We start from the raw sequence: 28000 nt of genomic DNA, 5'->3' as shown, positions 1-28000 counted from the left end.
TTTCAATACAATCTATATTATCTCATATATATATTTCTTACTTTATTTGCTCACTTCTGTCACACATTTAAAATGTCACAGAGACCAAAATAGAGCGGCTTTCTGGTGGAATTCATGGCAGTCATACACGAGATACAAAACTAGGGGACTCTGTCCTCTCATACATCATACAGTTCAGTTTTCAAGTATTTTTTATGTACAAAGAGCTACTCTATCGGGGGAAGGGATTAAAAAAAAAAGGTTATGCATCCTAGGAAGGAAGGGTGGAGTGGGCGGGCACCCATTCCCGGCCCCTCGACTCCCCGGGGGCCACTAGCTCCCTGCCCCAGAGCCCCTCCTCTGTGTCCCCCCACGAACCATGCTAGCCAGCAAGTGCCAGGGCAGCCAAGACAAGGGGGCAGGGAATCGGCAGCACACTTTGGCCTGGAAGGAGAATCACAGCGATCTATGAAAGCGAAGTGGGGAGTGGGGACAGCCTGCTCCCACCTGCCACCTTCCTGGGCAGCTTGGTACCAGCTGGCCAGGCCCACCAGATCGGCCCCAAGAGCCAGCCTCCAGCTCGCCCTCTCAGGCCTCTGTGACCCCGGGCAGGGACGGGGCGGGGGGGGGGGGAGCCAGCTTGGTCACAAGGGCCAAAGGCAGCCTGGGAAGACGGCAGGGGTGTAATCCCCCACTGGACCCTTGGCACACTTCATTCCACGAATGAACGGAAAGGAAGAGAAGTTCTGGTGCCATAGGGTGGGGCCCTCCTTACCCTACGACCTTCCCCAGGCTGTCCCGGCCCCAACCCAAGTGCCCTCTGGTTTCCGAAAGACAGAACACACACTGTGACTGTCAGGAGGCTCCTCCTAAGACAGTGGCCAGTCTAAGCCCAGCCTGACTGGGGGCTCTGGCCACAGAGGCTCCGGGAGTTTAGGTGTGGAGGTGAGCGAGGGGAGGGGACTCGCCATCCTGGCCATCCCCTAAGGCCTGTCCAGGGTGCTTGGCCCAGTGCAGCAGGGTCCCCTGAGTGCCAGCAGCTTGAGAGGGAGCCCCCAGGGAGTGTCTGCGGCCAGACAGACCGAGGGCCTGGGACGGGGGAGCTTTCGTATGTGACTAAGGCACAGAAGAGATGGGCCGAAGGGCCAGCCGAGGCAGGACTCCAGGCCGTGTGTGGATACGGCGCCAGGGGAGAGGAGGTTGGGGTCACTCCACCTACTTCTCAGCTCCCGGCTGTACGCCCCCTCCTTTCGCCTCCCTCCCGTAGGGCTGCTCCTCCAAAAGCTGGTCTGAAAAGTGGAGACTCAGACCCTTCCCCTGAAACGGGAAGCAGCAGCCCTAGGGCAAGACCAGGACCCTGCGGAGGTTCTCACTGCTTAGCCTGGGAAAGGGGCTGGGAGCCTCCAACCCCTTCAGCAGCCAGGAAGCAACAAGGGCTCTGCCCAAAGTGCTCTCAAGAAGAAAGACCCCGAGGGACAGGGCAGTGCGGGCCGCTGGCTGCCCTCAGCAGGTCAGGAGGAGGGGGCATGAGGCAGGCAGGGAGGGCAGCCACGGAGAAGACAACCAGGGGCCCAGATGCACCCGAGCTCCCTTCCAACATGGGACACATGGCTCTGGGTGTCCCTCTGGTCCTTGCAGCATGCCAGGCAAGCCTGGGTCAGCAGGGGGCGCGGGGAGCGTCTGGGTTCCCTCCCGCCCCTCTGGCCAAGGCTGAGGCTAATCTAGCGCGGACAGGGGACACAAGGGAGGGAGCAGGCAGGAAAGAGCCCAGGTCAGAGTATTGCACGGTGCTGGGGGCGGGGCTGTCAGTCTCAGGGGGGAAAAGAGGGACCCACGTGGGGGCTGAGAGGGCCATGGCCGCGGGTCCACCACGGCCACAGCTGGTCCCACCAGGCCGCTGCCACAGGACAAGCCATAGGGGCACAGGAGTCGCCCCAGCATCCTCCGTCCCTCGCCCGGCAGCAGGGCTGGCCACGCGTGAACAGTCTGGAAGGCCCCCGTGGTGAGCCCGGGCTGTTCCCTGGGCCGACAGCTTCTGGCTATTCCTCTGGGAGCGACAGGTGAGTGTTTCTGGTCCAATAAATTAACGGGCAATGCCAAAGCTGTGCCAGCCTGCCTCCTCGCCCGCGCGTGGGACTGGAGGGGGGCACGCCCTGCCCTGGGCCGCGGGGCCAGTCCTCCCCACCAGCAGCCGCACCTAGAACTCGTCATCGGAGCTAAGCAGCAGAGTCTTCTCGTTGTCGCGGGCGCCGCTGAGGCTGTGGGAGCGCGAGAGGCTGTGGGCGCTACCGCGCCATGCGGGCCCAGGCTCCAGGGTGGACTGCTGTGTGTACTGCTGGTAGGCGGGCGAGAAGTTGTGGATGGCGTCCTGCACAATGTCGTGTGGGTTCATGGTCTCCTTGAGGCTGCTGGAGATGCTCTTCATGGGGGCACAACGGCCTGCAGGGTAGGAGCCCAGAAGAGGGGGTGAGGGGCAGGGAGGCCCCAGTCCCGGGACCAAGCGCCACCCCAAGGCCGTGTCACCCGACAGAGAACAGGGTCCCGGGCATCAGGAGGCACAGGCAAAGAAATGGCTCTCTGGCTGGGGCGCAGAGGACAGGAGAGCAGCCGTGGGGGGCTGGTAAGTGTGGCTGGGGGGAAGGGACCCGGGTGGAGAATGGCATGCCTCAGGGAGGCTGGAGTGTCGGGGAGGGGTCCACCTACAGAGCTAGCCCTGCCCCCTACCCCGGGGGACCCCCTTTGCTCTGGCAGTACAGGTAGCCAACCCCCCACCCCGCCACCGCCTCCAGCACCCACAGTGGGATGCCCTGCAAATCCTCACTGGCTCCCCTCTGAGAGGGCAGAAGCCCTCATGTGCTTCTTGCTAACTCCTCCTCTAAGGATCTCTCCCTCCATGGGTTCAGTAGGGAGAAGTGACCCAGATCCAAAGCCGAGGTGGGGACAAGCCCAGGTCTTCCAATTCCAATCTGGCGGGCCTTTTCCACTTTTGTGTTCTCCGCCATGGATTTCCCATTAACACGCACTGTGCCCCTGGAACCCAGCGGGCGTATTCCAGAACACTGAGAGACCAGGATGGAAGCAGGCAAACTCTACGGGTGGGGGGCAGCCCTTGGCAGGCAGGGCCTCTGAGCTCTGCTGCCTGGGGGTGCCTTGCGGGGGAGAGACAAGAACACGGAGAAGGGACTAGGGAGAGAGACATGCCGGTGACGGTGACCACGACTGACGTGCAGGACAGACGTGTAGACCAGGAGCAGAACCTACCGTAAGGGCCGTATGTTGGCACTGCCCGCGGCCAAACCCGGGGCAAAAGCAGGGCGGAGTGGGGAAGGGGAGGGAGAGAGAAGCCAGAGAAATAGAGAAGACAAGAGACAGCTGAGTGACACCATCTGCCCACCACCAAGGCCTGCACACCGCACCAGACACGCTTCCCACCCAACCCAGCACCCAGCAGCCCCAGCGGCCCCCTCAGAGCCCGGCACCCAGTGGGCGATGGGGATGGGGGACGGCACGTCCACTCAGGGATGACCCCTCCCACAGGGCTCACGCTCTCATCCAGGGGGACGGGAGAGCCACCAGCAGACGCACAGGACACTGATCGCGGTCCCATTTCTACACCCAAGTCGTGGCCCAGCACCCCCACTTCTCTTCAGGCTTGGCTGGAATGGCTAAGCCAGTGCCCTGCGCTTTACAAACCTCGTGACACTTCACAGGAAATCAAGGCTGGGGAGTGAGGGGGCGTGGCGCCCTGTATAGATTCCCCCAAGCTTTTCCCCAGGAGGGCTGGGCTGGGGTCTCCGCCAGAGGTGGGTTTCTGGCCACGCTGTTCTTTTCTGGGCTGGTGGTCCGGGAGCAGCGGGTGGGAAGATACAGCCTAGGTGTCTGCTGGGCCTCTGCAGAGCTCCCACACGCGACATTTTAAACCACGAGGGCCCAGAAAGGGTTCTCTGCTATGGCCCCAGGCTCCAGGCACAAGGGTGACTTTCCTAAGGATGCAGGCTCTGTTGGGACCAGGTTCACGGGACATCGTGCTCAGCACTGGGTGGGTGTTTGCAGATCTGAGGACCTAGTGGGAAGCGCAGGGGACAGCAGCTGGCAGCAGCAAGGCGGCTGGAACCGGGTAGGTGTGCGATCACAGACAGAAGAAGGGGTACCGCCAGCCCTCCGCCAAGTGTGTCGGGAGAACACAGCTGGGCGCCCAAGAACTGAGCGGCCCGCAGTGCCGGCCCATCCACTAGTGGCCACCAGGTCTCTTTCCAGCCACGGAGAGGGCCGAGGGGTCCCCCTGCAGCACCCCATCCCTGGGGCCTGTGGCGGGCTTCGGCGCAAGGCCTGGGAAGAGGGGTTCTCGTCTCTGGCCACAAGGCAGGCAGCCAGCAGCAGCCCAGCTCCTGGGTGGGTGTGTCAGAGCAGGACCCTCCAAGGCCCACCCACCTCCCCACCGGAGAAGTCAGTGCAGGCATTGCTGGCCTCCTCTTCCGCCCGCCGTGACCATCCGCTCTCTGCCCAGGAGCAACCCAGAGGCCGTTCCCTCCACTGGGGGGAGCTGGGAAGGTCCCTGCAGCTGTTCCAGCCCAGACCACTTAATGCCGAATCTTGGAGATGGGGGGGTGCACAGGAGGGACAGGCAAGGCCTCTCCGGGCATCCTAACGTACAACCGGGGTCGCTAATGTCTTCGAACAAGGAGGCAAAGGAGCAGGTGTAAAAAGCAAGCTGTTTAAAAACGGCCTGTCGGACACTGTGGCAGGAGGGCCCTAGGGCGGGGCCTGGGAGGGCTTCTCCCGCTGTGTGGGGGGCGGTCACCTCCACGCAGGCTCATACCTTGCGCATCCAGCCTCTTGTCAGCGTAGACCTTGTAGGTGAAGGCGTGCCGCAGGGCCAGGGCTGCGAAGAACATCTCCACGCAGATGATGAAGTCCTGGTAGCCGGCGGCCACGGTGCCCTCGCCCACGGACACGCGGGCTGAGTGGATCTTGGGAATGGCCCCACACTTCTCCAGGATGGCCAGGAGCATGCCTGGAAGAGGAGGCACGGGCATGTGGCCCTGGAGCCGACCCCTGGCCTGTTGCCCCTTCTACATGCAACCCCCACCCCGCCAATGCCACACCCACCAACAAGGACGGCAGCGGGGCCCACGGTCGCCCCGGGGGGCTGAGATGCTGGCACCAAGCGGAGGCGTCTGGGAAACCCCACCCCGCCAGCTCCTTGCTGGCCACCAACACCGGGGGTCCCTTGGATCCCCATCCATGAGGCAGCCCCACGGAAGGTTCCCCATGGCTCCTGTGAAAGGCTCGTGAGGGCCTAGACGTTCCCCTCAGGAGGCCCCAGTGGACAACACAGGCCTTACAGAGGCTGGGAAGAGGCTCACCTTGCCAGAAGGAGAGAAAAATGACGGACTTGACCATGAAGAACTTGAGGACGGGGCTGTAGGGACTAAGCAGGTCCCGGGTGGCAAAGTAGAAGAGGAAGAGGGCGTAGAGGGCCAGGCTGACAGAGATGTTGTAGATGATGGTCACGTAGAGGTAGCCGCTGGTGACACTGGGGGAACGGGGAGTGTTCTCTGGCTTGGACAGAGCCTTTGGAGGGACAAAAGGCCTCCCTCCCGCCTCTGCCCAGCCAGTATGCCAACCCCCATGGCTCTCACCAAGGCTCCCCAATCGGTGCTCCATGAGCCACTGAAGAAGGGACCTAAGTGGCCAAGAAGCAGGGGGCGGAGGGAAGGTGTGCGAGCGTGTGCCCACGGTGAAGGCCAGCCCTGTGCCTCTGCTCTGGTGCCCGGGCTCCTGGTAGGAACCCAGACATGGAAGCCACCAGCACCAGGGGGCTCAGCCCAATGGCCCAGCAACAGGGATGAGAATGATGTAGAGCCTGGCTCTGCTTTTCTCTTGAACCAAGTTCTGTCGCCCTCCAGGCTTCAGATGCTCACCTGCCCTGGCGGGGCTGTCCCGTGGGGTACAGGTTGCACCAGGCTGGGGTGCATGGTCCTGTTCACTAGCCCCCCGAAACGAAAGAAGTCCACACGGGAGAAGCCTTCTCCCGGGGACTCAAGCCAGGCCTCTCAGGGCTCTGACCTTCTAGCTCCCTGCCTTGGGAGTGGTCACTACCCTCAGGCACCAGCCTGTGGGCTGTCCGTGAGGGTGATGAGGGCTGAGGGCTGGCTCCTGTGCCAGAGGTGGGGCCAAGCAGGACGATAATCACCTCCAGGCTTGGGCCCTGCAGCTTAGGGATGCGCGGGGGCATGAGGAGCCACGGGCCACCCTCGGCCTCCCCTCAGAGGAAGGTCAGGGGCGTGGGGCCAGTCTGCAGGCACCTCCTTCCCTAAAGCAGGGCGTCATAGCCTCGGGGCAGGACCACCCACCCCCACCTCTCAGGGGGCCCCCCGCTGCTTACTCAAAGTCGCCGTCCCGGTACTTGCCGAAGGCCTGGAGGACCACGGTGCTGACAGCCATGAGTGGCTTCACCACGCAGAACTGCAGGGTGGCCTGTCAGGGGAGAAGGTCAAGAGTCGGGGATGAACAAAGAAACTGTGTGGCGAGCCCCTCCTCTGGCCAGGAGAGCCTGTGCTGGATGCTGGGGTGGGGGGTGTTCTGATGTCCTGTCCCGAGGGGACTGCGTGTGGAGGGGAGGCAGAAGCTGTGAAGGGACAGCTGTGCAGAGCGGCCGTGCGAGCAGACGGGAGGAGGAAGGCGAAGGATGGCCGCTGGGGGCACGGCCGAGCGCAGGGCGGGGGAGCCCGCTGGGGAGCTTCTCACAGAAGGGGTCGGGAGGAATGTGCCAGAGACACGCCAGGGACAAGCAGAGGGAGGCGCTCCTACCGAGACCGAGAGGCCGAGGGCAGACACGGGCGAGGGGGTAGATGCTGGTGATGGAGGGCAGCAGGAAGGGGCCAGGGCCCTACTCAAAGCTGCCTCCTGTCCTCCTGTGTCCACCCGTGGGGTCCCACTGGGGCTGGAAGGGACCTCCAGGAGCACAGGAAAGGAGGCAGCTCAAAGCACAAGGTCTGGGATCCTGAATCTGAATCTGAATCCTGGCCTCACCGGCTACCATCTGGAGAAGGTCAAGTGAGCGGTCACGTAGCCTCTGAGCGGTCACCTCACTAACAAATAGATGTAACCAGCCCCACATCGCAGGGCTGAAGACCACAGCAGCGTCTGTTGTTCAATGAAGGCCTCCACTGGCCAGCTCAGCTCAGCCACTGGAAGAATTCCTAAACCAGGTTCTTACAGCGCCCTCCAGAGGCTCCAGTAAAGTCAAGGACAACCCACAGTGCCCAGAAAGCCAGCAAAAACACCAGGTTCTTGAAAATCATGTCTAAGCCATAACGCCCCTTCTGTGGTTGGGGAGCAGCTTGAAAAGGCTGAGCCACTGTGGCTCCAAGTCAGGCAAGGACCCTGGGGCAGAGGAAGTAAGCCGTTGACCCCAACGTTTCTGCCCCACTGGGGACCCGAGTGCAGTCTGTGGGGTGTCCCCATGGGCCCTGGGATGTGCATGGAAGCACGTGTGATGGAGCACAGAGGTGCAATGCTGCCACCAAGAAAGCCCCCCAAATTCCCCAGCCCCACCACCCACCTTGAGGGAGCGGGACCAGTGTCTGGGGCAAAGGGAGGAGGCGGGGGCATTAAAGGCCTGCCCACAGGCCGCCGCCATCCTGGTCAGCTGGGCGCACAAGGGCCCCCCAACAAAGCACTGTTACAGCTGAGGAAACCGAGGCACGGAGGGACAGAAGAGGTGGCGTCAGCAGGCCCCACAGCCCGCACCCAACCACAGCCCTACACTGGGCAGGGAACCAGGCAGCGGTTCCCCAGCCAGGAGGGGGTTCAGAACCACCTGCGGAGCTATAAACCCAGCCCCGGGGCCCAGAGCTCCAGGCCAGACCTTCTTCATCAGCCTGGGGGCTGCGGAGAGGGGGCTGGCTGACCAGAGGATGGCTGTGCACCAGCTCTCCGGGGGAGTGGGATCCTGGGGGCCCCTGGCCTAGGCTTTCTCAGGAGAAACAGCAGAGAGGAAGCAGTGCTCTCCCAAGGGAAAGGGATGCAGAGGCTGCTTTAATCCTGTCCTCTTACTACCTCCCCCTGCCGCTTCCAGAACAGCAGCAGGACATCCGAACTCACAGGGCCTGGGGAATCATTTATAACCAGACTAGCAAGCTAGTGATCATGGGATCAAAACTCTGTACACAACATACCCATCAAAGAAGGCGGTGGTGAGTCACAGCTGGGCCCAGGGCGGCTGAAAGGCTGGTAAACAAAGGCTCTGGAAGGCCCCACCCACCGTGACCCGGGGACACTTTTAACTCTTTGCCTCCAGGCCCAGTAGGGAGATTGTGAATGGAGGAACGCCCAAGGGAAGGCAGAGCTGGAAGCTGGCCTGTGGCGTAGACGTAGACCGGTCTGATCCATCCAGGTAGGTGCTATGTGGGTGTGCCCGCACTGCGGGCAGTGTCCCTGCACAGAAGGGAGTGGAAAGGCCAGCCCTCTGGTGGCCAGGGTCATCAGCTGCAGTGACTACTCTTGGTGACCCAGAGATCCCAGCAGGGGCAGGCTCTCCCTCCCCCGACCAGAGTGGGCTCGGTGCCCGTCTGTGCTGACTGCTTCCCATCCATCCCCCACCTGGGCCTCGTGCCATCCCCCCAGGTAAGTATCGTTCGTTCTGCCTGCTTTACAGAAGAAGGAAACCAAGTCACGCTCGGGGAAGTTATTACATAACCTCGCCAGGGTCACTCAGTCAAGAGGAAAAGCTGAAAATCAAACTCAGATGGTCGGACACCCGGGCCCATGTGCTTCACCACAAACCCCGCGCGGCCTCCGCCCAGCTCCCGGAGACCACAGGGGAGGCAGCGGAGGAAACCGGAAGCTGGTGGAAATAGGGAACAGACCAGAGACTCGGCAGGCCCGTGGAGCTTTCACGCAGAAGAACTCCTGACCTCTAGCTGCAGCCGAGGAGGGGTTTCAAGCTGAGACTCTAGAATCCCTGCACTTCCTCATTCTCACACACACACACCAAGACCCGCTTGGTGGAAGTGAGCAGGAATGGGACCACCTCCCGCCCTGGGCCGCCACAGACCCCCTCAGGACCCTGTTGCTGCCCCTCGGAGCATGCCTGGCTCATGCACGCGTGGGGCGTGGGTGCCGGGCCTTCGTGTACTTCACGAGGTATGGGAACTCCACAGGTGGGCTCCTCGGGCCCTACGTCCACCTCTGCCGCTGGACGAGCAGGGGCGGCCCCCAGGCTCCGGGACCCTGGCCTGGGCCCCTCAACCGGGGCTGGTGCAAGGGACACGCACCTGCTTGCAGAAGCGCAGGAATCCAATGGAGTAAGTCTTTCCCCAGAGGCAGCACGTGCCATACATACAGCTGGACCTGGAAGAAGCAAGCAGAGGAGAGGCTAGAAGGCAGCCAGCCAGGATTCGGGGAAGGTGGGGCTGGGGGAGGCTGCCTTCCCGCACATCCACACGAGCCCAGGGAGAGCAGACCGGGCCTGGGAACGAGGCACAGAGTTCAGGCAGCCTTTGCCCGGAGGCCACGCACTCGGGGAGAGTCTGCACTGGCGGTGGTGGGAGGTCCGGGGTGGGGCGCATCAGGGAGCAGGGCTGCACCAGCCTGGACACAACCAACCAACCTGCCAAGTGCTGAATGGAAAGACTACAAGAGGGAAAAATAGGCAGACAGGAGGGGACAGGAGGAGAAAAAAGGAGTAAGAGCCGGTGAGGCCATCCCCACGGTCGCGCTGTACAGGGTCGCTCGGGAAGGGAGGAGAGGCACGACAGGGCCAGGTCCTGGGCAGGGTCAGTCTGTGTGTCCGGCTGATACCAGGACAGCTCGAAGACCCTCAGGCCCAGGAAACAGGGTGCTGTGGGGGCTCCAGGGAGACCGTCTACTCACTCGATGGGCTTCCCTCTGATCTCCGACATGATGGAACTTTCTCCCCCAAGGTATTCGTAGCACAGGCTCAGGAAATTATAGATGACCAGGGCTGTGAGAGATGTCCAGAGAAAACCACTCAGACCAGCAGGCTGGGCAAACAGATGGTGGGATTCTAAACAGCCACAAGAGTGGAGGCACCACGGTCACAGGGCCGCGGGGACGCAAGAGAATATTCCAATGGTTACCAAACCAGGCAAAGCTGAGTCACACTGTGTGCGGTACGTGCACGTACGCTGCTGGTCACCCCGTAAAGCGACACATGGTGATAAGCACGAAGTTCCAGATTGCAGGGGGAGACGGGGCTGGGCTTGCTGGGGGCTGGGAGGCAGATTCTGAGGCTCAAAGCCGGTACCTACTGGCTTTGTTACTGTGTGCGTGTGCATGCGTGTGTACGTGTGTGTCTTACGGATCAGAGTTTTACAACAAAACAATAAAACATTCTCTGGAGAAAATCTCAGGAGAAATGTTCAGCAGGAACGAGACAGGACAACCACCCAGAGGGGGAGGTTAGTGCGCACGCCAGCAGAGGCTCTCGGGTGGCGACGAAGGTCAAAAAATCAAGCACAAATGTGTGGGGCAGCTGGGCCAGCTCTGTCCGGATGTGGCTCGAGGGCACCACAGAGACGCAGCTCTGCAGCAGCGACAGGCAGCACTGAGGTGCGTTGTCAACGCTAGAACCACAGCATGCCGAGAGGACTTCTGTGGGGTCAGCAAGATAAAGGCTGAGGCCTCCAGGGTGCCAAGAACACGGGGACACGCCAGGAGCAAGGACGGGGAGACTGGAGAGCAGGAGGAGTACCGCAGAGACCACCAGGAGGCAAGGGCACCGGAGGATGGTCAGGCCGAGAGCGTGGGAACTCGAGTGTGCAGCAAAGGCATGAGGGTCCAAGTGGGGTCAGAGGACAGGAAGGGCAAGGGGAGTACCTGCGACCCTGCGGACGGAGGACTCCTCATCTGTCCCTGCTGTCCCCCCTGTCGCACAGAGGCCCTTACTGCTCCAGGTACAGCCCTGACCTTGGCTCTCGAGACTTTTCCACAGTGACTTGGCCCCGGCCCACTCCCCACATGGCCTTCCCGGGGAACTAGATGCCCCTCTTTCCCCGTAGGTCATGACATCCTCCATGTGCTTCCCTTTGCTGAGTCCCACGGCCTGGGGGGCCCCTCCCTCTGAGTTGCTGGCGTCCTTGAAACCCATGAGACCTCGTGAGAGTCTCTGGCCCCTTTCATGGAGGCTGGCATGTTCTCACCCAGGGAACAGCTGACCTACAGATGCTGGGCCGTGTTTCCTGCCCCGGGGCCTGGCTAGCATGATCCCTGACTGCTCCCACGGGACTGCAGCCCCTAGAAGGCGGCCCACCTCCTCCCCAGAGCATGGCCACAGCACTCGGCACACACCTGGCACACCACGACCACGGGGCTACCTTGAGCTGGAGAGCACGCGATCCCGGCGACAGATCTATGGGTGAAAGCGGGCCTTCAGCGGTTTGGGAAGGAGTATGTATGTATGCAGTGTGGTATACCTAACCTATCAGGGGCTCACCTGCCAGCTAAGGTCGGGGATTCCAGGTAGCACTCCATCTCAGCATGACCCACGGCACCTACCACACGGTGCTGTGACTGACTGTCTACGGATGTAGTAGAGGGTTTGCCCCCCATTAGCTGGGAGCCTTTCTGTGCCTCAGTCTCCTCATCTGTTAGATGGAGACAACAGAGGCATCTACCCTGTCAGGGGGTATGAGGTTTGAGTACCCAAAGTACTCAGAAGAGTGGCTGGCCTTAGTCGCGCCCACTAGGGGGCTACTACTGTTTATCTGCTGGTCTTCCTCAGGGGCCAGGGTCCCCCATTGGGGCCTGTGGACGCTGCCTGCCTGGCCCGGAAGCAGCTCGGGAAACGTGGGGACTGCGGCAGTCTCCACTGAGCTCCAAAGCACTCTTCAGTGCCCAGAACTATGGGGCATTGGGGCCGGGGAGGAGGCATCAAACCAAATCTGATGTCAGCCTGCTGACCACCTTTGTTGGAAACCACACGAGGCCAAGTAGGATGGACATGCCCGTCCCAAGCTGGCTCCAGCTACAGGGTGGCCAGTGGTACCTTCCAAAGACGGCCACACCCTGGGATGCTGGCTCCCCTTTGCGGGGGACATAGGGTCTTCCTCCCTCCCTCCCCCCCCGGGGAGCCCGGGGTGACTACAGCACAGGTGCTGCTCCAAGACCTCTGACACTGGGCTTCGAGAAGGCCTCTTTCCTCTGCTGCTTTCTCTTGAGACGCCTGCCCTCGGCTGTAGCCCCCCTGCTCCGAGGGAGCCCAAGCCAGTCCACGTGGAGACAATACCCAGAGCGGTTCGGGTGGGAGGACCGGAGGCCCCAGCTGATGATGCCAGCGACAAGTGCCAGACCCACAAGCGCACCAGACTGCGGACGCCACGCCCCCAGTTGGGGGTCCCCCAGCCAAGGGTCCCCCTGTGGAGGCCCAGACAGCAGGGCACAGGGACAGACTACCCACACGGTGCCCCATCCACGTTCCTGGACTACACTGTCCGTGAACAAAAGGAATGGCCGTTTTACACTAGTCTGGGTGATTACACAGCCAGAATAAATGCATACGTACACATGTGTGTGTCTGCGTGTCTACATAACATCTCTATGTATATGCACATACATCCGCATGATATAACACCACTCTGGAAGTTCCCAGGATGCGCCGGGAGCTCTCACACCTCCCATGCTAGCATGTTCTGGGGCCTCTGCTGAGGCTCAGGGGCAGGCCCTGCTGAGACACCCCCTCTCCCCTGTCCAGAGCCAGGCTCACTCCACACTCCACACTCCACACTCCACACTCCACGACCCCGCCGTGGATCCGGCCGAGCCTTCCCGTATGAAGGGGGCAGCGTCACCAAGCAGGGAAGCCCCAGACCCTGGAGCCAGACTGCCAGCGGGTGTGGATGGTGGCTCCGTTGCTTCCTAAGTGTGCTGTGCCACGGTTTCCTACCTGCAGGCCGGGGTAACAGCAGCTCCTTCCTTGAGGACAAGGGCGAAGTGCGACTCCTTCGCTAAGGCTGAGCTCACACGGAGTACCCACGCCGCAGTACCCAGTGTTCTTTCCAGATTGCCAACTCTTTGCCAGCCTGCCTCGGACTCCTGGAGGGCCTTAACTCGGGGTGTGGCTTGGAGAGGCCCACACTCCTTTCTCGCCCGCAGAGCCCATCCTTCCGCAGGCTGCGCGGACCAGACACAAGTCCCGAAATACGGACCTCTCAAGAGAAGCCCCAGGGGCCAAGGTTCATCATTCCCCTTGTCCAGAGCCATTCTCCCAAGCCAGGCCATCTTGCAAGCCACTGCCGTGAGCAGCTTGACTCCTGAGCTCACATCCTCTCCTGCGTCACAACACACGTCAGCACCCTCCTGAGTTACAGGGCTGAGCAGTCTGTCCCTGTCGTGCTCTGCACTCAACTGGCCAGAATCATCCCATGGCATCCGTATCTCTCAGCTCAAGGTTCTGGACTTTTCCCAGCTCTCCCGGCCCAGCCCGTCGATAAGATATCGATTGGCTGACAGCTTCCTTTAAAGAATCATCGGTGAGTCAGTAACATGTTCTCAGAGAAGGGAGACAAAGTACGAGTCTCCTGGAGATGACTCCAACAGCCCACACCAGCACCCACTGACCATCTGGACAAATCGATCCCCTCGCAGGAAATTACTGAGCCAAGCAAAACACGACCCCCGCCCCAACAAGGCTGTTTACAACAGACAACTCAACGCACACCCTCGGAAGAAACACGAAGACATGCGGCCCGGGCATGAGAAGACGGCACCCGCTGGGTTGGAGGCCAGCGGTGGACAGCGGTGGAGTGCGGTTCTTGGTTAGCAGCTTGGTGCCTGACTGCCCCTCGGACCACAGCTCTGGGCTACTCCCCCGAGAGGCCCCAGAGACATGGAATGACTCTTTGCCTCCCTAAGTACTAACCACAGCCTGTGTGCCAGGCTCTGTGCTAGGCCCTAGGGATATATGAGTGTCCAAGGGACCCACCGACCAGGCCCTCCCGTTTAGAGGGGAGCATCCAGAAGGGAAGGGATGATCCTTCTGTCTCTCTCTCCTGCTCTGGACAATGGAATTTTCTGTTCCATTCTAGATACTAAACCTTAAATTGTTTATTTTAGAGGGGAGAGGAGGAGGGACAAAGGGAGAGAGAGAATCTCAAGCAGACTCCCCACTGAGCACCAAGCCCAACTCGGGCTCAATCCCATGACCCTGAGATCATGATCTGAGCCAAAGCCAAGAGCCAGACGCTTAGCCAACGGAGCCACCCAGGCACCCCCTAGATACCAAATCTTAAATGGACTAGAAACAAATGCACAAAATCAGGAGCAACTGACCAAAATGGGAGATGAAATGAGCATCGAACTAGAGCCTTGAGGCCCGGAGAAAAGACATCAGGGTTACTGTCTTCACAGAAGGGGCACGACCTTGTCCAGAGCATCAGACAGGACCCATCTGGTCCTGGAGGTAGACCCTAGGCCTTCAGCCTAATATAAAAAACAACTGCCAACAGGCCGTCTTCAGAGATGAAAGCTAGTGAGCTCTGTGCCAGGGGGAGCATGCCATCAGAGGCCAGGGGGACCTCTTAGCAGAGAGGCTGAGTCTTTACAGGTCCCTTCTGACCCTGACACTTGAGGACTTCTTTCCTCACTGGCAACATCTCTAACCCACAGCTGCCCGGACTTCCCGGACAGTCCAAAGCGACTGTCAGCCTCCCCCACAACAGGCACCCGCAATAGCACAGCCCCGGGGAGCCCCAAGGGCTTCAGAGAGGATCCACCAAGAAGTGCACTCCAGCTGTCCCTGCCCGCAGCTCCCGGAGTCAGAAGTCCTCACAAGCAGGTCATCAAGGACACCTGTCTGTTCATTCAATAACCCCTCCCTGGACCCTGGCCAAGTGCCACACTCCGGGTGTAGAACCTCAGTGGCCTGGCCCCTGGGGGCCACTAGCCATTCCAAGCTCGCTCCCCCCACACACCTTCTGCACCTACAGCTGGCCCCTAGCCCTGGCCTTCTCGGCTGCCCACAAATACTTCGGTTATCTCAGAAGACGTGGGGGCATTCTATGTGGCAGGTAACTCGAGGATGAGCTCAGAAAACTTAATTTTGACTACTTTGGACAGAGATCTTCTGTACTCAGTGAATAGGAGCCTCAGAACAAGCTTCCTTCTCTTTTTCTGGGATCACCAGGGACAGCAATGGACACAGTGGGCCACAGCCCTGGTGGGCCAGGCTCTGCCCCAAACTGCTTCAATCCCTCCTCCCTCGTGGCCTGTCTGCCCTCACTGATCCTACCTATTGCTGTTCCCTGTCACCCAGATCACTGTTCTGATGCCTTTTCTGATTGGTTTCCTTTCAATACCTTCCTTCGTTCCGACCAACTGCGCGGTCAGAGCCGGGGCCCACAGCAGCACCCGGGCCTTCGGGGCCCGTGCGGCCCTGCGTCTGCGGCACTCGGCTGGGTTCCGTTTACCCCCGCTGTCCTGTCTCTCTGCCTCAGACGGTGCTTCACATTGGGCCAGATTCCAGGCAGTGAGGTTTGTCCAAAATCTGAAGCAAGGTGAAGGCAGCCCCCTTCTTTTACCTGTTTCATGGAAACTCCCCCTCCTAACAGAGCCCGTGCTCCTCCACGGGACGACGCAGGCCTGCCCTCTTCCACCCGGCCTGATGCGAGCCATTCTGGGGACCCAGAGACCCAGGGCTGCGTCTGGCCTCTGGCAGCAACTCTCTAGGTAATCCTGTTTCTTAGCCAACTCGGTCTTTTCTTCACGAGTACAAGTGAGGATGGTAATACATCCACCAGTAACTGGGAGGCGAGAATGAGCTAAGAGTAAGGAAAAACATGCGGGAAAACGAACACCACAAAAAAAGCATTCACAACACAGTTCCTGCGTGAGGCGACAGTGCAGTCAGTCTCCCTCCTCCGAACTCCAGCCCTATGCACCCCTCTGATCACAGAGCTCCCTGGGGCTGTCCCAGAGACAGCTCTAGGGGCTAACCCTCGCCCTGAGCATGATCATACGCGACACCTGCATGCAGGGGCTCGGTCCGCCCTCCTGTTGACCTGCCCCGATGGCCCGTCCTCGCACCACACGGATTACAGACCTTGCCAGATGGTAGAAACTTCTCTGAGACTCAGCCCCTCCTTAGAAGACAGCAATCCTGCCACCAAATTGCAGGGTTTAGTGTTACTTGCTCCCCCACTGCCCTGCTGGAAGGCAAACAAATGGGGGAGGTACAAACCTTCGCGCACAAGGAGCCAGCACCAGGGGCAGCAGACCAGAGATGCTGACCACACTCCAGAAGATGCAACGTGGTCATGGACTCAGGAAGGGAGGGAGCCAATGAGATCCCCAGGAAAGCCCCAAACCGGACATACTGGACATCCAGAAGGCTAAGGGTGCAAATGGGAACCTTAGCTCCAAGTCTCCATGTGGAGCTATCGGGTTTCCACTCCTAAAACAGGTGTAGACGGTTCTGTCCTGGGAGAACATGGCTCAGCGGAGCGCAATGAGGTCATATGCACGAGTGCATGAGGCCCAGATGCGAAAGGGTAGATGCTGGGTCCCATGGCCGAACCGCTCCCTCCACTCAGCCTGCAGATGAGAACACTGTTCTCCGGGGAAACAGACTCAGAGTCAAAACATCCTCGCTGCGTACCTACCCTTACCGCTGCACGAAACTGGCGGGGTCATATCACGTGCCCCATCACCCGAATGGGAGGCTCAGCCATTTTGAGCCCCATTCTTAAACACAAAAATAGCCAAGGACACTAGACATTTGAGGAGAATTTCTGACACAAAGGTCAAAGACCAAAGCCAGCAGACCAAAGGAACTCAGGAGGCTGAGATAAGGCTGAGCAGAAGAAAACTGTACTCAGCATCCCCAGAGAGAGGAGATACTCCGCCCAGTACCAACAACTGGGGCTCAAAACAGACAAACAAACAAAAAACCCTCCTGAGAAGCAGAACAAAAAAGGAGGTGGAAAATTCAGCTCCATTCAGAAGTGCAACGACCTACAACAGGAATTCCCGAATGGCAGGATGAAGTGGAGGGGAAGAGATTATGAAAGAAACACACAAGAAAACTTCCCAGAACCTCAGGGCGGGAGCTTCCACATGGAGAGGGCCCACGGGGTGCTCCACATGAGGAATAAAGAACCCACCACTTGGGGGATTCTACAACACTGGGGGTAAAGGCAAGATCCTCAAAGAGCAGGTCACATACCAGCATTAAGGATCAGAATCCAGCTGACTTTCCTAAAATGACACTGGAAGCTAAAAGACGGGGGAAAACTTGCCTTCAAAATTCAGGGGCAGGGGTGACTTCCAACTTGGAAATGGATTCCCATGAAACTCCAAACAGGATAATAGAGTAGAAATATCTGCAGATAATTTTCAGATTGCAAAATGAAAAACCAGAACTCTCACGCACGCTTCTTGCCAGGAAGCTCCTGGAAGATACGACTGACCATAAGAGGGAGAGCAAACCACAGACAAGGAAAAAAAGGCATCCAGGGAACAGGTGATTGAGCACAGGAGAGGCAGGCAGGCATCCCAGAGTGGTGGTGACAAGAGCCGAGCAGTAAAAGAGGCCAGAAAGCAGCCAGTCAAGACCAGAGCGGGAAGAGCAGGGCTTGGGGGAGACCCGGAGCCAGCAGATACGCCCGTGTGTCTGACGGCACGGAGGAAGGTTTCTCTCATGGAGTCAATGGAAGCATTTGGGAAGAAATTAATGATAGATCCACAGAAAGCAGAGCAAACCAAAAAGCAAGGCAAGCAATAGCCAGAGGAAAAGAAAAAGTGATGCAGGGGAATGTTAGCCTGGGACACTACAGGGCTCAGCTCTGATCAGTATCTACAGATAGGTGACAGTGTAAACACTGAAGGCAGACTGAGAAAAAACTGTGGTCTAGTCACGATGAAAAGATGAAGAGAATTTGTGTGTGTGTGTGTGTGTGTGTGTGTGTGAGTGAGAGATTGGGGTAAGATACCCAGTCAAAGCTTTCTACAATCAAAGGTCACTATGGAGCCCTATCTGAAATTGAAAAATTGAGAACCAATAGTATAAGCATATTTTTAGGTTATTCTAAGAATAAAAAAAAAAAAAATTTAAAGGGTTGAAAATGCAGTGAACTTGGGAGTGAGGAGGAGTCACAGTGATTTTGTGTTTCAACTGCATGCACTAGTGTCTGCATGAGAGTAAAATGTTAGCTATAATTTTGTTAAAGAGAAAAACAAATGTCTGCTCAGTGCCCAGTGAAAGCCCGGCTGCCTGGCTCTGAAACTGGGGTTCTCCGGCACAACCTGACCCCTGATCCCCCTTCTGCCCCTTCCTGGGTCTTCAGACACCAAGAAGGGGGCGGTGAGAGGGGAATGAAGGGGGGTCCTCTTCCTGAATTTTAAGGGAAGCCCTCCATCCCCTACTCTGCCCTGTAGATGGAAGGGCAAGGGGAGGGGGTCCCAAATGCTGAGCGGAGCTGCAGGAAGGGGCAAGGCAAGGGCCAAGCCCACCAACTGGGACACGAAAAGCTGGTGAACTGCGGGGCAGCCTGAACTCCCATTCCCGCAGCTGCGGTGCTGGTGCTGGTGCCATTTGTGAACTGCCTGGTTGCTGCGGAGAGGCAGGGCGGGGGGGGGGGGGGAATAACAGTGTTGCTAGGACACATGCTTAGCAGGGAGGCAGACTTCTTACCAGGACCTCTAAGTGGACCAAGAGGAAGGTTGGGACAGGCGGAGCCTGAACAAAGAGGCTTCTGGAGCCAGGGTGGGGAGGGGGTACCCAGCCAAACGTCTGCTGCTGCCTCTGGGGCAGAGTGGGGACGGTACAGACACTCCCCCGGCTGCACCCCACTTCTGGCAGGCACTCTGATGTGTGGGGCCCCGCAGCGAAGGGAGACCACACCTGCCCCTAGACCACACAGGAGAGGATTCCCCCTGGCAGGGAACAGCTCTGCGCTTCTGAGGGAACCAGTGGGCAGAGGCCGCTTCTGGGCCCCCACTTGCAATTGGCACATGATTAGAAAAGGATTCTCAACAGTAGCGTGAGCAGCTCCTCAGGAACCCAGGTTTCTGTTGACTGCTTCCAGGGACATCAGGCATCAGAGCCCCCCCTTATGCCCAGAGCCGGGCCCCATCTGGCCTCAGCATTCTCACCCGGCAGAGCCAAGCTGGGAATTTGAGGCGGCCACCCGCACTGGCAGGGGCGCAGGCGGCGTGTGATCAAGGCCCTTATTCTTTCAGAAATCCTGGACTGAGGGAGCACCTACCCAGTGCCTGGCTCTGCTGATGTGGGCTCCCGGCCTGTTCTGCTCTCACCCCTGCCACTGCCTTGCCCTAGGCCCCCGGATGAGCCTCTGACCCCTCTGTACCTGGGGGTTCCTGTCTACAGAGTCCAGAGTGCTAACCATTACACAATGGAACCGGGGGTTTCTGTCTACATACAAAGTCTTTGCTGCTCATCCCCATCAGAAACACCAAACTGAGAAAAGAGGCACAGGGGGAGGCTCCCTGTTTGCCAGCGTCCCTAAAAGTGTCATGGGAGCCCTGGTGGTCAAGTGCTACACATGGGCCGTCCCCTGCATGCGGGGGTCCAGACGGGAACCCTGAAGTGGACAGAGAAGCGAGGCACAGCCCGGGCTGAGGGGCTCCTGGCTCCCAGGCCCACCCGGAGCTCCCCAGCACCCCAGCCCAGCCCGCACACCCTCCTTACCCTCATAGCAGTCCCGCACGGTGCCGAAGTAGACATAGTACTGGTCGTTGGTGAAGAAGAGAAGGCTGAGCCAGGAGTCGAAGGCGTAGATGGGCACGATGAAGAGGATGCGGACGATGTAGCGCTGCTCGTTGGGGCAGCTGTAGCAGCGCAGGTGCATGTAGATCTGCGGGCAGATAGGGGTGGGCTCAGCCAGGGAGCCCCCCACGGCAGCCTATCTGCCACCCGCCACCCCTGTACTCCACGGCCAAGGGGACAGTCGCACTCTGCTATTCGCCTCTGCTGCTACCTGGTGCCGTGACCAGTCCTCGGCCCTGAGCCCCAACCCCTCCTCGGCGACGGAGCTCCCACCACAAACCCGGGGGTGCATTCAGGGGGCCCAGGCCAGCGTCACAGACATGGGGGCCATGAGACCAGGCCCAGGACTCTTCAGATCCGAGGAAAGCATGGTTGGGAATGCAACAAGCACCCCAGGGCCTGTGCGCCCAGCCAGTTGGGGAACCTGGGGCGAGCGGCACAGAGGAGGCCCTCGATGGAAAGGCAGATCTCCTTGCCACCACCCTAGCCTTCCTGACGCCTTGTCCCCGGAGTTTTAGGGCAGCAGCATCCACCCCGTGTGAGGGACAGAAGGGACCCTTGCTTCCCCAGAAGGCAGAAGCGCTTCCCCAGTGAGTGGCTACAGTGATGTCACTGTCCCCCGGCGTCTCCCTTTCCCATGTGTCAGACAGAGCCGCACTGCCGGCCCCACGGGGAAGCGGGGAGAATGTGGTGCAGTTTTTAGAAAGCAGGAACTAGCAGCCACACACGAAGGCCAGCAACTGCTCCAGCCACGCTTCTCAGTCCCAGCAGCCAGGGTGCAGGCCCAGCTCTCACAACTGCATACCCAGCCCCGCCGCGTCCTGGGCTCGGGGGGCAGGGGCAGGGGTTGGGGGAGAACAAAATCTCCCCCAGCTGCTAGGAGCCAACTGCCTTGGAAGCAATTGGGTTCAAGGAGGGACAGGGACACTGAGCAGCAGGAGAGGAGCTGACAGGGGACCCAAACGGGCTCAGCCGCCCTTCTTCAAACGTTCTTCCTTGGGCAGCCCAGGCAGGCCTCCTCTGGGACCGTGAGTACAGGGGGACAGGAGACCTGCCCTCCATCCTGGCTCTGCCAGCAGCCTATGCACCCCACCACCTCTATGTCTCAATCTTTTCCTCTGCAAACGGGTCACTGACATCCGTGTGCCTCTGCAGGGCCCCTGCAGCCGAGGCAGCCCATGTGACCTGTCCTATCCCATGGACGTGAGCAGAAGCCTGGCCTCATACCCCGTGGGGACTAGAACACCTCTGAGGACCCCTCTGCAGGGCCTCCTGCGGCTCTCCGGCTCAAGAGCCCTGGGCTGGCCAGGGTACCTGGTGGCAGGTGATGAGCAGGGCCGTCCAAACGAAGAACCCGGAGATGGCCTGCGCGGCTGTTGTCATCAGGAACACAGGCTGCTCCATGGCCGTGGGGCTGCCCTCGGGGATCACAGACACACTGGGCGATGCTGCCATGGTCGTGGGAGACGCTGGATCTGGGGCCAGCGCGACCCCCCTCACCGTCATGGTGCCTGGCAGCCGGGGGTCCCTGAGACAAACCCTTGCAGGAGGCGACGAGCTGGCCTAAAGAGAGGACACCACAGCGTTAGCCTCCTTCCCGGGGAGCGGCATGGCCAACAACCTTCCAGGCCTCCACGTCCACCTTCAGACTATAACTAGACTCTGACCACGTGTGTCCTGGCCCAGCCCCGGATTCGTGCAACAGGCACCTCACCTGAGCAGTCACTAGGCTTCTGCCTTGGCCCCTACTGTCCCATCCCCACAAAGAAGCTACAGGAGGCTTCTAAGACGTTCACTACCCTGGGCCCACCTTTGCTTAAACCTCCCCAGCAGCTCCTAACTCCTTTAAAGTATAACCTGCTGTCTGTACAACAGCTCCCAAGACTGGCCAGTGGCTCCCTGTGGTTCTCATCTCTCTGCTACCTGCTGCAGAGATGCTCCCCTGCAACCACGCTGGCCTCTGGCCCCCAGACCTCTGCTTGGGCTGCCACACAGCTCCCATGGGCACTTCCCTTGGGTGCCTGCCCTGACCACCCATGCATGCTGACGACGCTTCCCTGCTCCAGGCACTCCTGACCCCTTCGCTTTCTTTTTCTCCAGAACTCTCCTTCCGCCCCCCCCACCACCACCCCCTGCCCCGCCCCGACTCCCTCTGACAAAGCCACACTCGCAGGTTTAGAACACAAGCTCCCCGAGGGCTGGGCCGGGGAGGCCCCATCTGGCTCCCAGCACCTGTCACACAGCAAACATCTGCTGGGTCTGTGCATCGCCACACCTCCCCATCTCGCAAGGTCACTTGGTGGCTTTCTCTCTTCGAGGAGGGGCTGTGCCTTCTCTTTGACATTTCTCCCCAACTTCCTGGATGGCCGCCCCCCGTTCATCATCCACCTGAGCTGTTTCGGGAGACTCTGTGGCCACCTCGCGTGCTTTCAAACTGCTCTGTCTTAATTCAGTTTTCTGCATCGCTCTTCCTAAAAGGCTGCCCCCTATGCGTCCCCCAGTCAGACTCCTCTCCACGTCACAGGCCGTCATACTCCTCATAACAATGGCTCTGTCCCTTGCTCGTGTGTATCCCCCAGCGGCCATCCGCTCTCTGCAGCAAGAACAGCATTTCTGTCTTTTGATCCCCAGCACCAAGCTCAGCACCAAAGCCATTAATAACATTTACTTTGTTACCTACTGATTTTCAGTCCTTATTTTAAAAAATTCAGGTATTTCCTAGAAAAGCACACAGAGATGAGCAAATTGGCATACCGGGAAATTCTGGGTAGGAAAATAAAGATGGGTGTGGGTGGGACACAGGCTGGCCTTCTAGGGTCCTGTGGGCCCACCCAGTCCCCCCACACAGGCTCTCCGTCCGCTGCTCTTCCCAATGGCGACTTCAAGAACCATGGTAACAAACGAACAATTTCACATTAAAAATGAACCCAGATGCCCCCAGGGAAGAGCTGCTGTCCAAGAATAAAGCGACTCCAGAGAGGCTGGTCACTGCTGGACCCAAGGCCATCCGAGCCACACCGCCCAACAGGCGACCCTTTCAGTTCTGCCAGCTGCCAATGGGCTGGTCAGCATCCCCAGAGCCGCTCAGTGTCCCTGCAGCAGAGGCTCTGGGAGACTAAGCTGCAGAGTGGCCAGAGGCTCTGCTGACCGTGAAGCAGATAGCGTGGACACCAGGGAGGGCACCCTGGCTGCAGCTCCACCAGCAATCAGTCCTGGGTCCCCACACAGCTTTGCTGGGCCTGGAGGGTCTCCTCCAGGGACCCTGGAAGGTCTCCGCAGTCTGGTGCAAGACACAACCAAGCCCCCAAACCTGACCATCTCAGCCTGAGCCCCAAGGTCAGCCCAGATGACCCCTCATGGTCCCTTACAAGTCCCAGCTGACACTCTCGGCCAGAATATACTGGCATCGACAGAGGCTTCCGGGGTGCACCCAGGCCCACGGCCTGACTTTGGATGAAGAAGTTCTTTGCCTATGTGTCCCCACGCTCCTGGCTTTGCCCCCGGCCCCCTCAACATCTCCAGCACCGCCGGCCCTCACGTGTGCATCTGCTCTTAGCTCTAAGTTTTTACCCTAGGAGAGCCCTTTGCGTTTCTATTTTCCTGTGAAAATAAGTGATCTCTAACACACTGACCAAGAGCTGAATCTAGATTTAAAATCCAAACTGGAGAAGGCATCTATATAAAGAAACTCAAAACTGTTGAAGGTGTCTATATAAAGACTGGTGGCGAGCTCTGAGAGAGAAACAGTGACAAGTCTAAGAATAGCTCCTGCAAAGATGGTTGCAAAATTGGAAACCAGAGCCAGAAATACTTCTTTAAAAAAGAAGATTTGGGTTGTAAATCATCATCTTTGTCTATCATCCCAAATTAAATGAATAAACACAGGGAATTGGGGGGGGGTGCTTAGAGGAAGTACAAATATTCCTAAATCTCCAGCTTCCAAGCACAGGCAGGCCGGTGCATCAAAGGCTGTTTTGTTCCCGCTGAAGGCGGCATGGGGAGGCCGGGCACAGGGGCACTGCTGAGCTGACCCTGTCCACAGGGAGAAGACCTGCGCCAGGGACCTGCCTTGGCTGTGGAAGCGGAGTGAAGGCTCCAGGCCCAGCTTCTACCTGGAGCTCTGCTCACTGCCACTTGAGTGTCCCCCTACCCCAAGCCCAGAGAGACACTGGCATGCAGAGCTCTCTCGCCCTTACCCCATGTAGGTCGCTTAGCTTACGGGCAAGAGAGCTGCTCAGATAGGGTGGGTGACTTGCCCTGAAATCAGGGATAGGACTCGAACTCAGGTCCTATAAACACATTGTCAGGCCCATCCTACAGCGCGGGGGCCCTGTGTGAGCAGCCACTCCCACGCCAGAGCCTCCTTCCAAGGGCCGGTCCTTCCTAGCAGGACCGAGGGAGAGAGGTCCTCTGCAGGGAGGGGCAGCGGATGCTAAGCCTGATCGCTCTCGCCAGCCTTCTGGGTTTACCATAAGCTCTTTACCGAACTCTGTGCAGTGCTCGTTTACACACTGTTTTCCCAAGCACCATCTCATTTTTTTTGCTCAACTTTGAACTAAGTACTATTACTTGCACATGATTCGAGGGTTTTCATAATATCCTCCCCCCACAAAATACATGAAGCAACATTCTGACTCACAGACGCATGGTCCCTGGCACGAAAGACCAGCAGGTGAGCCGGCTCCTCCAAGGCTGTAGATCCCAGGGGCTCGCCTTGCTCCCAGGGCCCAGGGCAGCACACAATGCTGGACCCTGCAGACTGTTCACAGTGTGTGTGCTGGGACAGGGGGATGGACACTGGGGTCCCGTCCTCTCACACTCGGGCGGCATCAACGGCCTTGGCCAAGGCTGGGGGGAGGGTCAGGGAAGGCTTCAAAGCGGCAGGGACTTTGGGGCAGAGTGTTTAAGGAGCAAAACCAAGCTTCAGCACTGGGGCCACCCAACGAGATTCCTGTCAGACCTCACCATCTGCGAGTGTGGACAAGTGACTTCATCTCTAAGAACCTGAGTTTCCCCATCTGTAACACTTACGTGACTTCATCTCTAAGAACCCGAGTTTCCCCCATCTGTAACACTTCAGGGTAACTACAGAATGGATGAGGGCGTGTTCTACTTCACAGAAGTCCCAGGATGCCTGGGTGGCCCAGTTGGCTAAGCGGCTGCCTTCGGCCCAGGTGGTAATCCCAAGGTCCTGGGATGGAGTGCCACGTCTGGCTCCTGGTTCAGCAAAGAGCCTGCTTCTTCCTCCCACTCTCCCTGCCGCTCTCCCTGCTTGTGCTCTCCCTCTCTGCTAAATGAATAAATGAAATCTTATAAATAAATAAATAAATAAATAAAAAGAGAAGTCCTGTTAATGAATAGAGGCAGAATAATAGAAGAGAACAAAAATGACCATTTTGCAACTCCTAATAAAATTCTGGATATAGATACGGATCATCAGTGGATGATAAAACCCCCAGCTAACAGTCTGGGCAAGTGCAACTCCGAACCCACAGTCAAGATCAACCTTACCAACACGGAGCTACGAGAAGTCTCCAGCCTCCATTATAATGGGATACATAGGGAGCACACGCCACCACCATCTAAGGAGGACCCTTTTCCCAAAAGTGAAATGGGATCAAAACAAGCCTCCAGAGCTACTACCAGTAGCCAGGAAATGCAGAGGGTACTGGGACAGACTAAATGATATCATGAGGACGCAGCAGCCGAGTCTAGACCACGGGACAATCTACAGGACAAATGACGCAGTTTCACCAACAAATCAGAGGCTTATAAACAAAGGTGCTTGAGGGGCTCTTACAGAATAAAAACTCGAGGGCGCCTGGGTGGCTCAGTGGGTTAAGCCGCTGCCTTCGGCTCAGGTCATGATCTCAGGGTCCTGGGATCGAGTCCTGCATCGGGCTCTCTGCTCAGCAGGGAGCCTGCTTCCTCCTCTCTCTCTGCCTGCCTCTCTGCCTACTTGTGATCTCTCTCTGTCAAATAAATAAATAAAATCTTAAAAAAAAAAAAAAGAATAAAAACTCGAGAGACCTAACTAAATGCGACAAGTGGACTTTGTTGGGTCCTGATGCTAACAAACCAAGGATGGAAAGACCTCTTTGAAACGGGTAACACACAGGAATTCTGTCAGTTTCATTAGGCGTGATCCCGGCATGGCGGTACAAAAAGTCCTTATCAATGGAGGGAGAATCGTGTCTTCAATAAACAGCACTGGAACAGCTAGACATCCAGAGAGAGAATGCATGGTTAACCTAAACCTTTACACCATATACAAAAATTAATTTTAAATGGATCACAGATTTAAAGGCAAAATGCAAGACAATAAACTTAGAATTCTCAAACTCAGCAGTAGAAAAAATAATACAATTAGAAAATGGGCAAAAGGGGCAACTGGGTGGCTCAGGTCGTGGTCCCAGGGTCCTGGGATCAAGCCCCACATCGGGCTCCCTGCTCAGGAGGGAGGCTGCTTCTCCCTCCCCCACTCCCTGTGTTTGTTTCCTCTCTCACTGTCTCTCTCTGTGTCAAATGAATAAATAAAATCTTAAAAAAAAAAAATGGGCAAAAGACATGAACAGACATTCCACTCAAGAAGGATACATGGACAATAAACACAGGAACAGCTGTTCAACACCGTTAGTCATTAGGGAAATGCAAACTAAAACCACAAAGACATCACTGTACACATATCAGTACAGAACAAAGACATCCAAAGATGGCAAGGGTGCAGGGAAACTGGCTCTTATGTACATTCCTGGTAGGAACAGGAAACAGTAGAGCTACTCTGGAAAACAGTTTGGTCGTTTCTTACAAAACTAGCACGCCATTTGCCATACAACCCAGTAGTCACTTAGATGTTTATGCTACAGAAAGGAAAGCGCATGCTCACACAGAACCCTATGTGCTTATGTTCACAGCAGCTGTATTTTAACTGCCAAACCCAAAATGATTGACACATCCTTCAACAGGCCAAAGATCAAACTCCACTATGTCCAGATCATGGATTACTACTCAGCAAGAAAAAAGCAACAAAACTACTGATACAGGCAGAAATCTGGATGGAGCTCAAGGGCATTCTAAACAGAACAGCCAATCGCAAAAGGTCACACACTGAGTCTGTTGATCTAGAACATCCTCAGCACGGCAAATCTATAAAGATGCGGAACAGACTGGAGACTGGCAGAGCACAGCAAGGAAGGTGTGTGCACAGAGAGAGGGCCGCACAGGGACTTCCCTCCAGTGAAGGGAGCCCATGTATCTTGAAGACAGTGGCTACAAGTCTGTGGGTGAAAAACTGTACAGAGCCCCTCCCCCCGCCACAAGAACAGTGAAAACTGAGCAAGGTCTGTAGTCTGGTTAGTAGTACTGCACTCATGTCCGCTTCTGGTTTTGATCATGGTCCTAGAGCAATTGGAACGTCACCATTGAGAGCAGGGCACATGGGACTTGGAGCGCTATTTTTGCAACTTCCTGTGAACCTACAATTATTTCAAAATAAAACAAGTTTGTTTTTTTATTTTTATTTTTTAGATTTTATTTATTTATTTGACAGACAGAGATCATAAGTAGGCGGGGGGGGGGGAGGTGCGGGAAGCAGGCTCCCTACTGAGCAGAGAGCCGGATACAGGGCTCAATCCCAGGATCCTGGGATCACAACCTGAGTCGAAGGCAGAAGCTTTACCCCACTGAGCCACCCAGTCGCGCCCCAAGTTCTTTTATTTTTTTTTTTTTAAAGATTTTATTTATTTAAGAGCGAGCACGAGTGAGGGTGGGGGAGGGCAGAAGGAGAGGGACACGCAGACTCCCTGCTGAGCATGGTGCCACCGCAGGGCTTGATCCCACCAAGACCCTGAAGATCATGACCTGAGCCGAAGTCAGACGTTGAACTGACTGAATCACACAGGTGCCCCAAAACAAGTTGTCTGAAGTCCTTATCAGATGGAGATGCATACTGAATTATTTAAGGGTAAAAAATAACATGACTTCTGGGATTTGTCCTTTAAAAGGGGGAGAGGGATAGAGGCAGCAAGACTGTAGGACATTTCCTTGCTGTTGGAAGGTGAGGGACTATGGGCAGAAACCTGTTCTATTATTTGCTCTACTTCTACGTGTCTGAAATTTTCCAGAGTAAAAAGCTTTAGACAGTAGAACAGAATTTTCCACCAAATTTGTAATGAGATGGCCAGTGACTCAGGAAACCGTCTGTTTCAGAGATTTACCGGTTATCTTGTAGAAAAGCAATCAGAAAGACCTGTCAAATGTAACAACTTAGTTCAA

General features: G+C 57.5%; 1 protein-coding gene across 4 annotated transcripts in view; it reads right to left on the bottom strand.

The window, feature by feature from the left end:
* The window catches only part of TMEM184B (transmembrane protein 184B), a 43407-nt gene continuing 15407 nt past the window's right edge, over positions 1–28000 (bottom strand). Inside the window, exons 2-10 of one of the 4 annotated variants that reach the window (XM_045083875.1) lie at positions 21041–21289; positions 19649–19814; positions 9859–10012; positions 9261–9336; positions 6368–6459; positions 5346–5515; positions 4799–4993; positions 3241–3261; positions 1–2418 (exon numbers count right to left, since the gene is read on the bottom strand). In XM_045083875.1, the coding sequence (XP_044939810.1) occupies positions 2177–2418; positions 3241–3261; positions 4799–4993; positions 5346–5515; positions 6368–6459; positions 9261–9336; positions 9859–10012; positions 19649–19814; positions 21041–21232 (1308 nt within the window). In that variant the 5' untranslated portion in view covers positions 21233–21289 and the 3' untranslated portion in view covers positions 1–2176. The remainder of the gene's footprint in view (positions 2419–3240; positions 3262–4798; positions 4994–5345; positions 5516–6367; positions 6460–9260; positions 9337–9858; positions 10013–19648; positions 19815–21040; positions 21290–28000) is intronic. The other 3 variants (XM_045083877.1, XM_045083876.1, XM_045083878.1) reach the window with 3 other exon arrangements.

This window comes from Mustela putorius, unplaced genomic scaffold, assembly GCF_011764305.1.
Source record: "Mustela putorius furo isolate JIRA1106 unplaced genomic scaffold, ASM1176430v1.1 tig00000738_pilon_pilon_pilon, whole genome shotgun sequence".
Taxonomy (NCBI): domain Eukaryota; kingdom Metazoa; phylum Chordata; class Mammalia; order Carnivora; family Mustelidae; genus Mustela; species Mustela putorius.
This window is presented reverse-complemented; position numbering and strand designations above follow the sequence as displayed.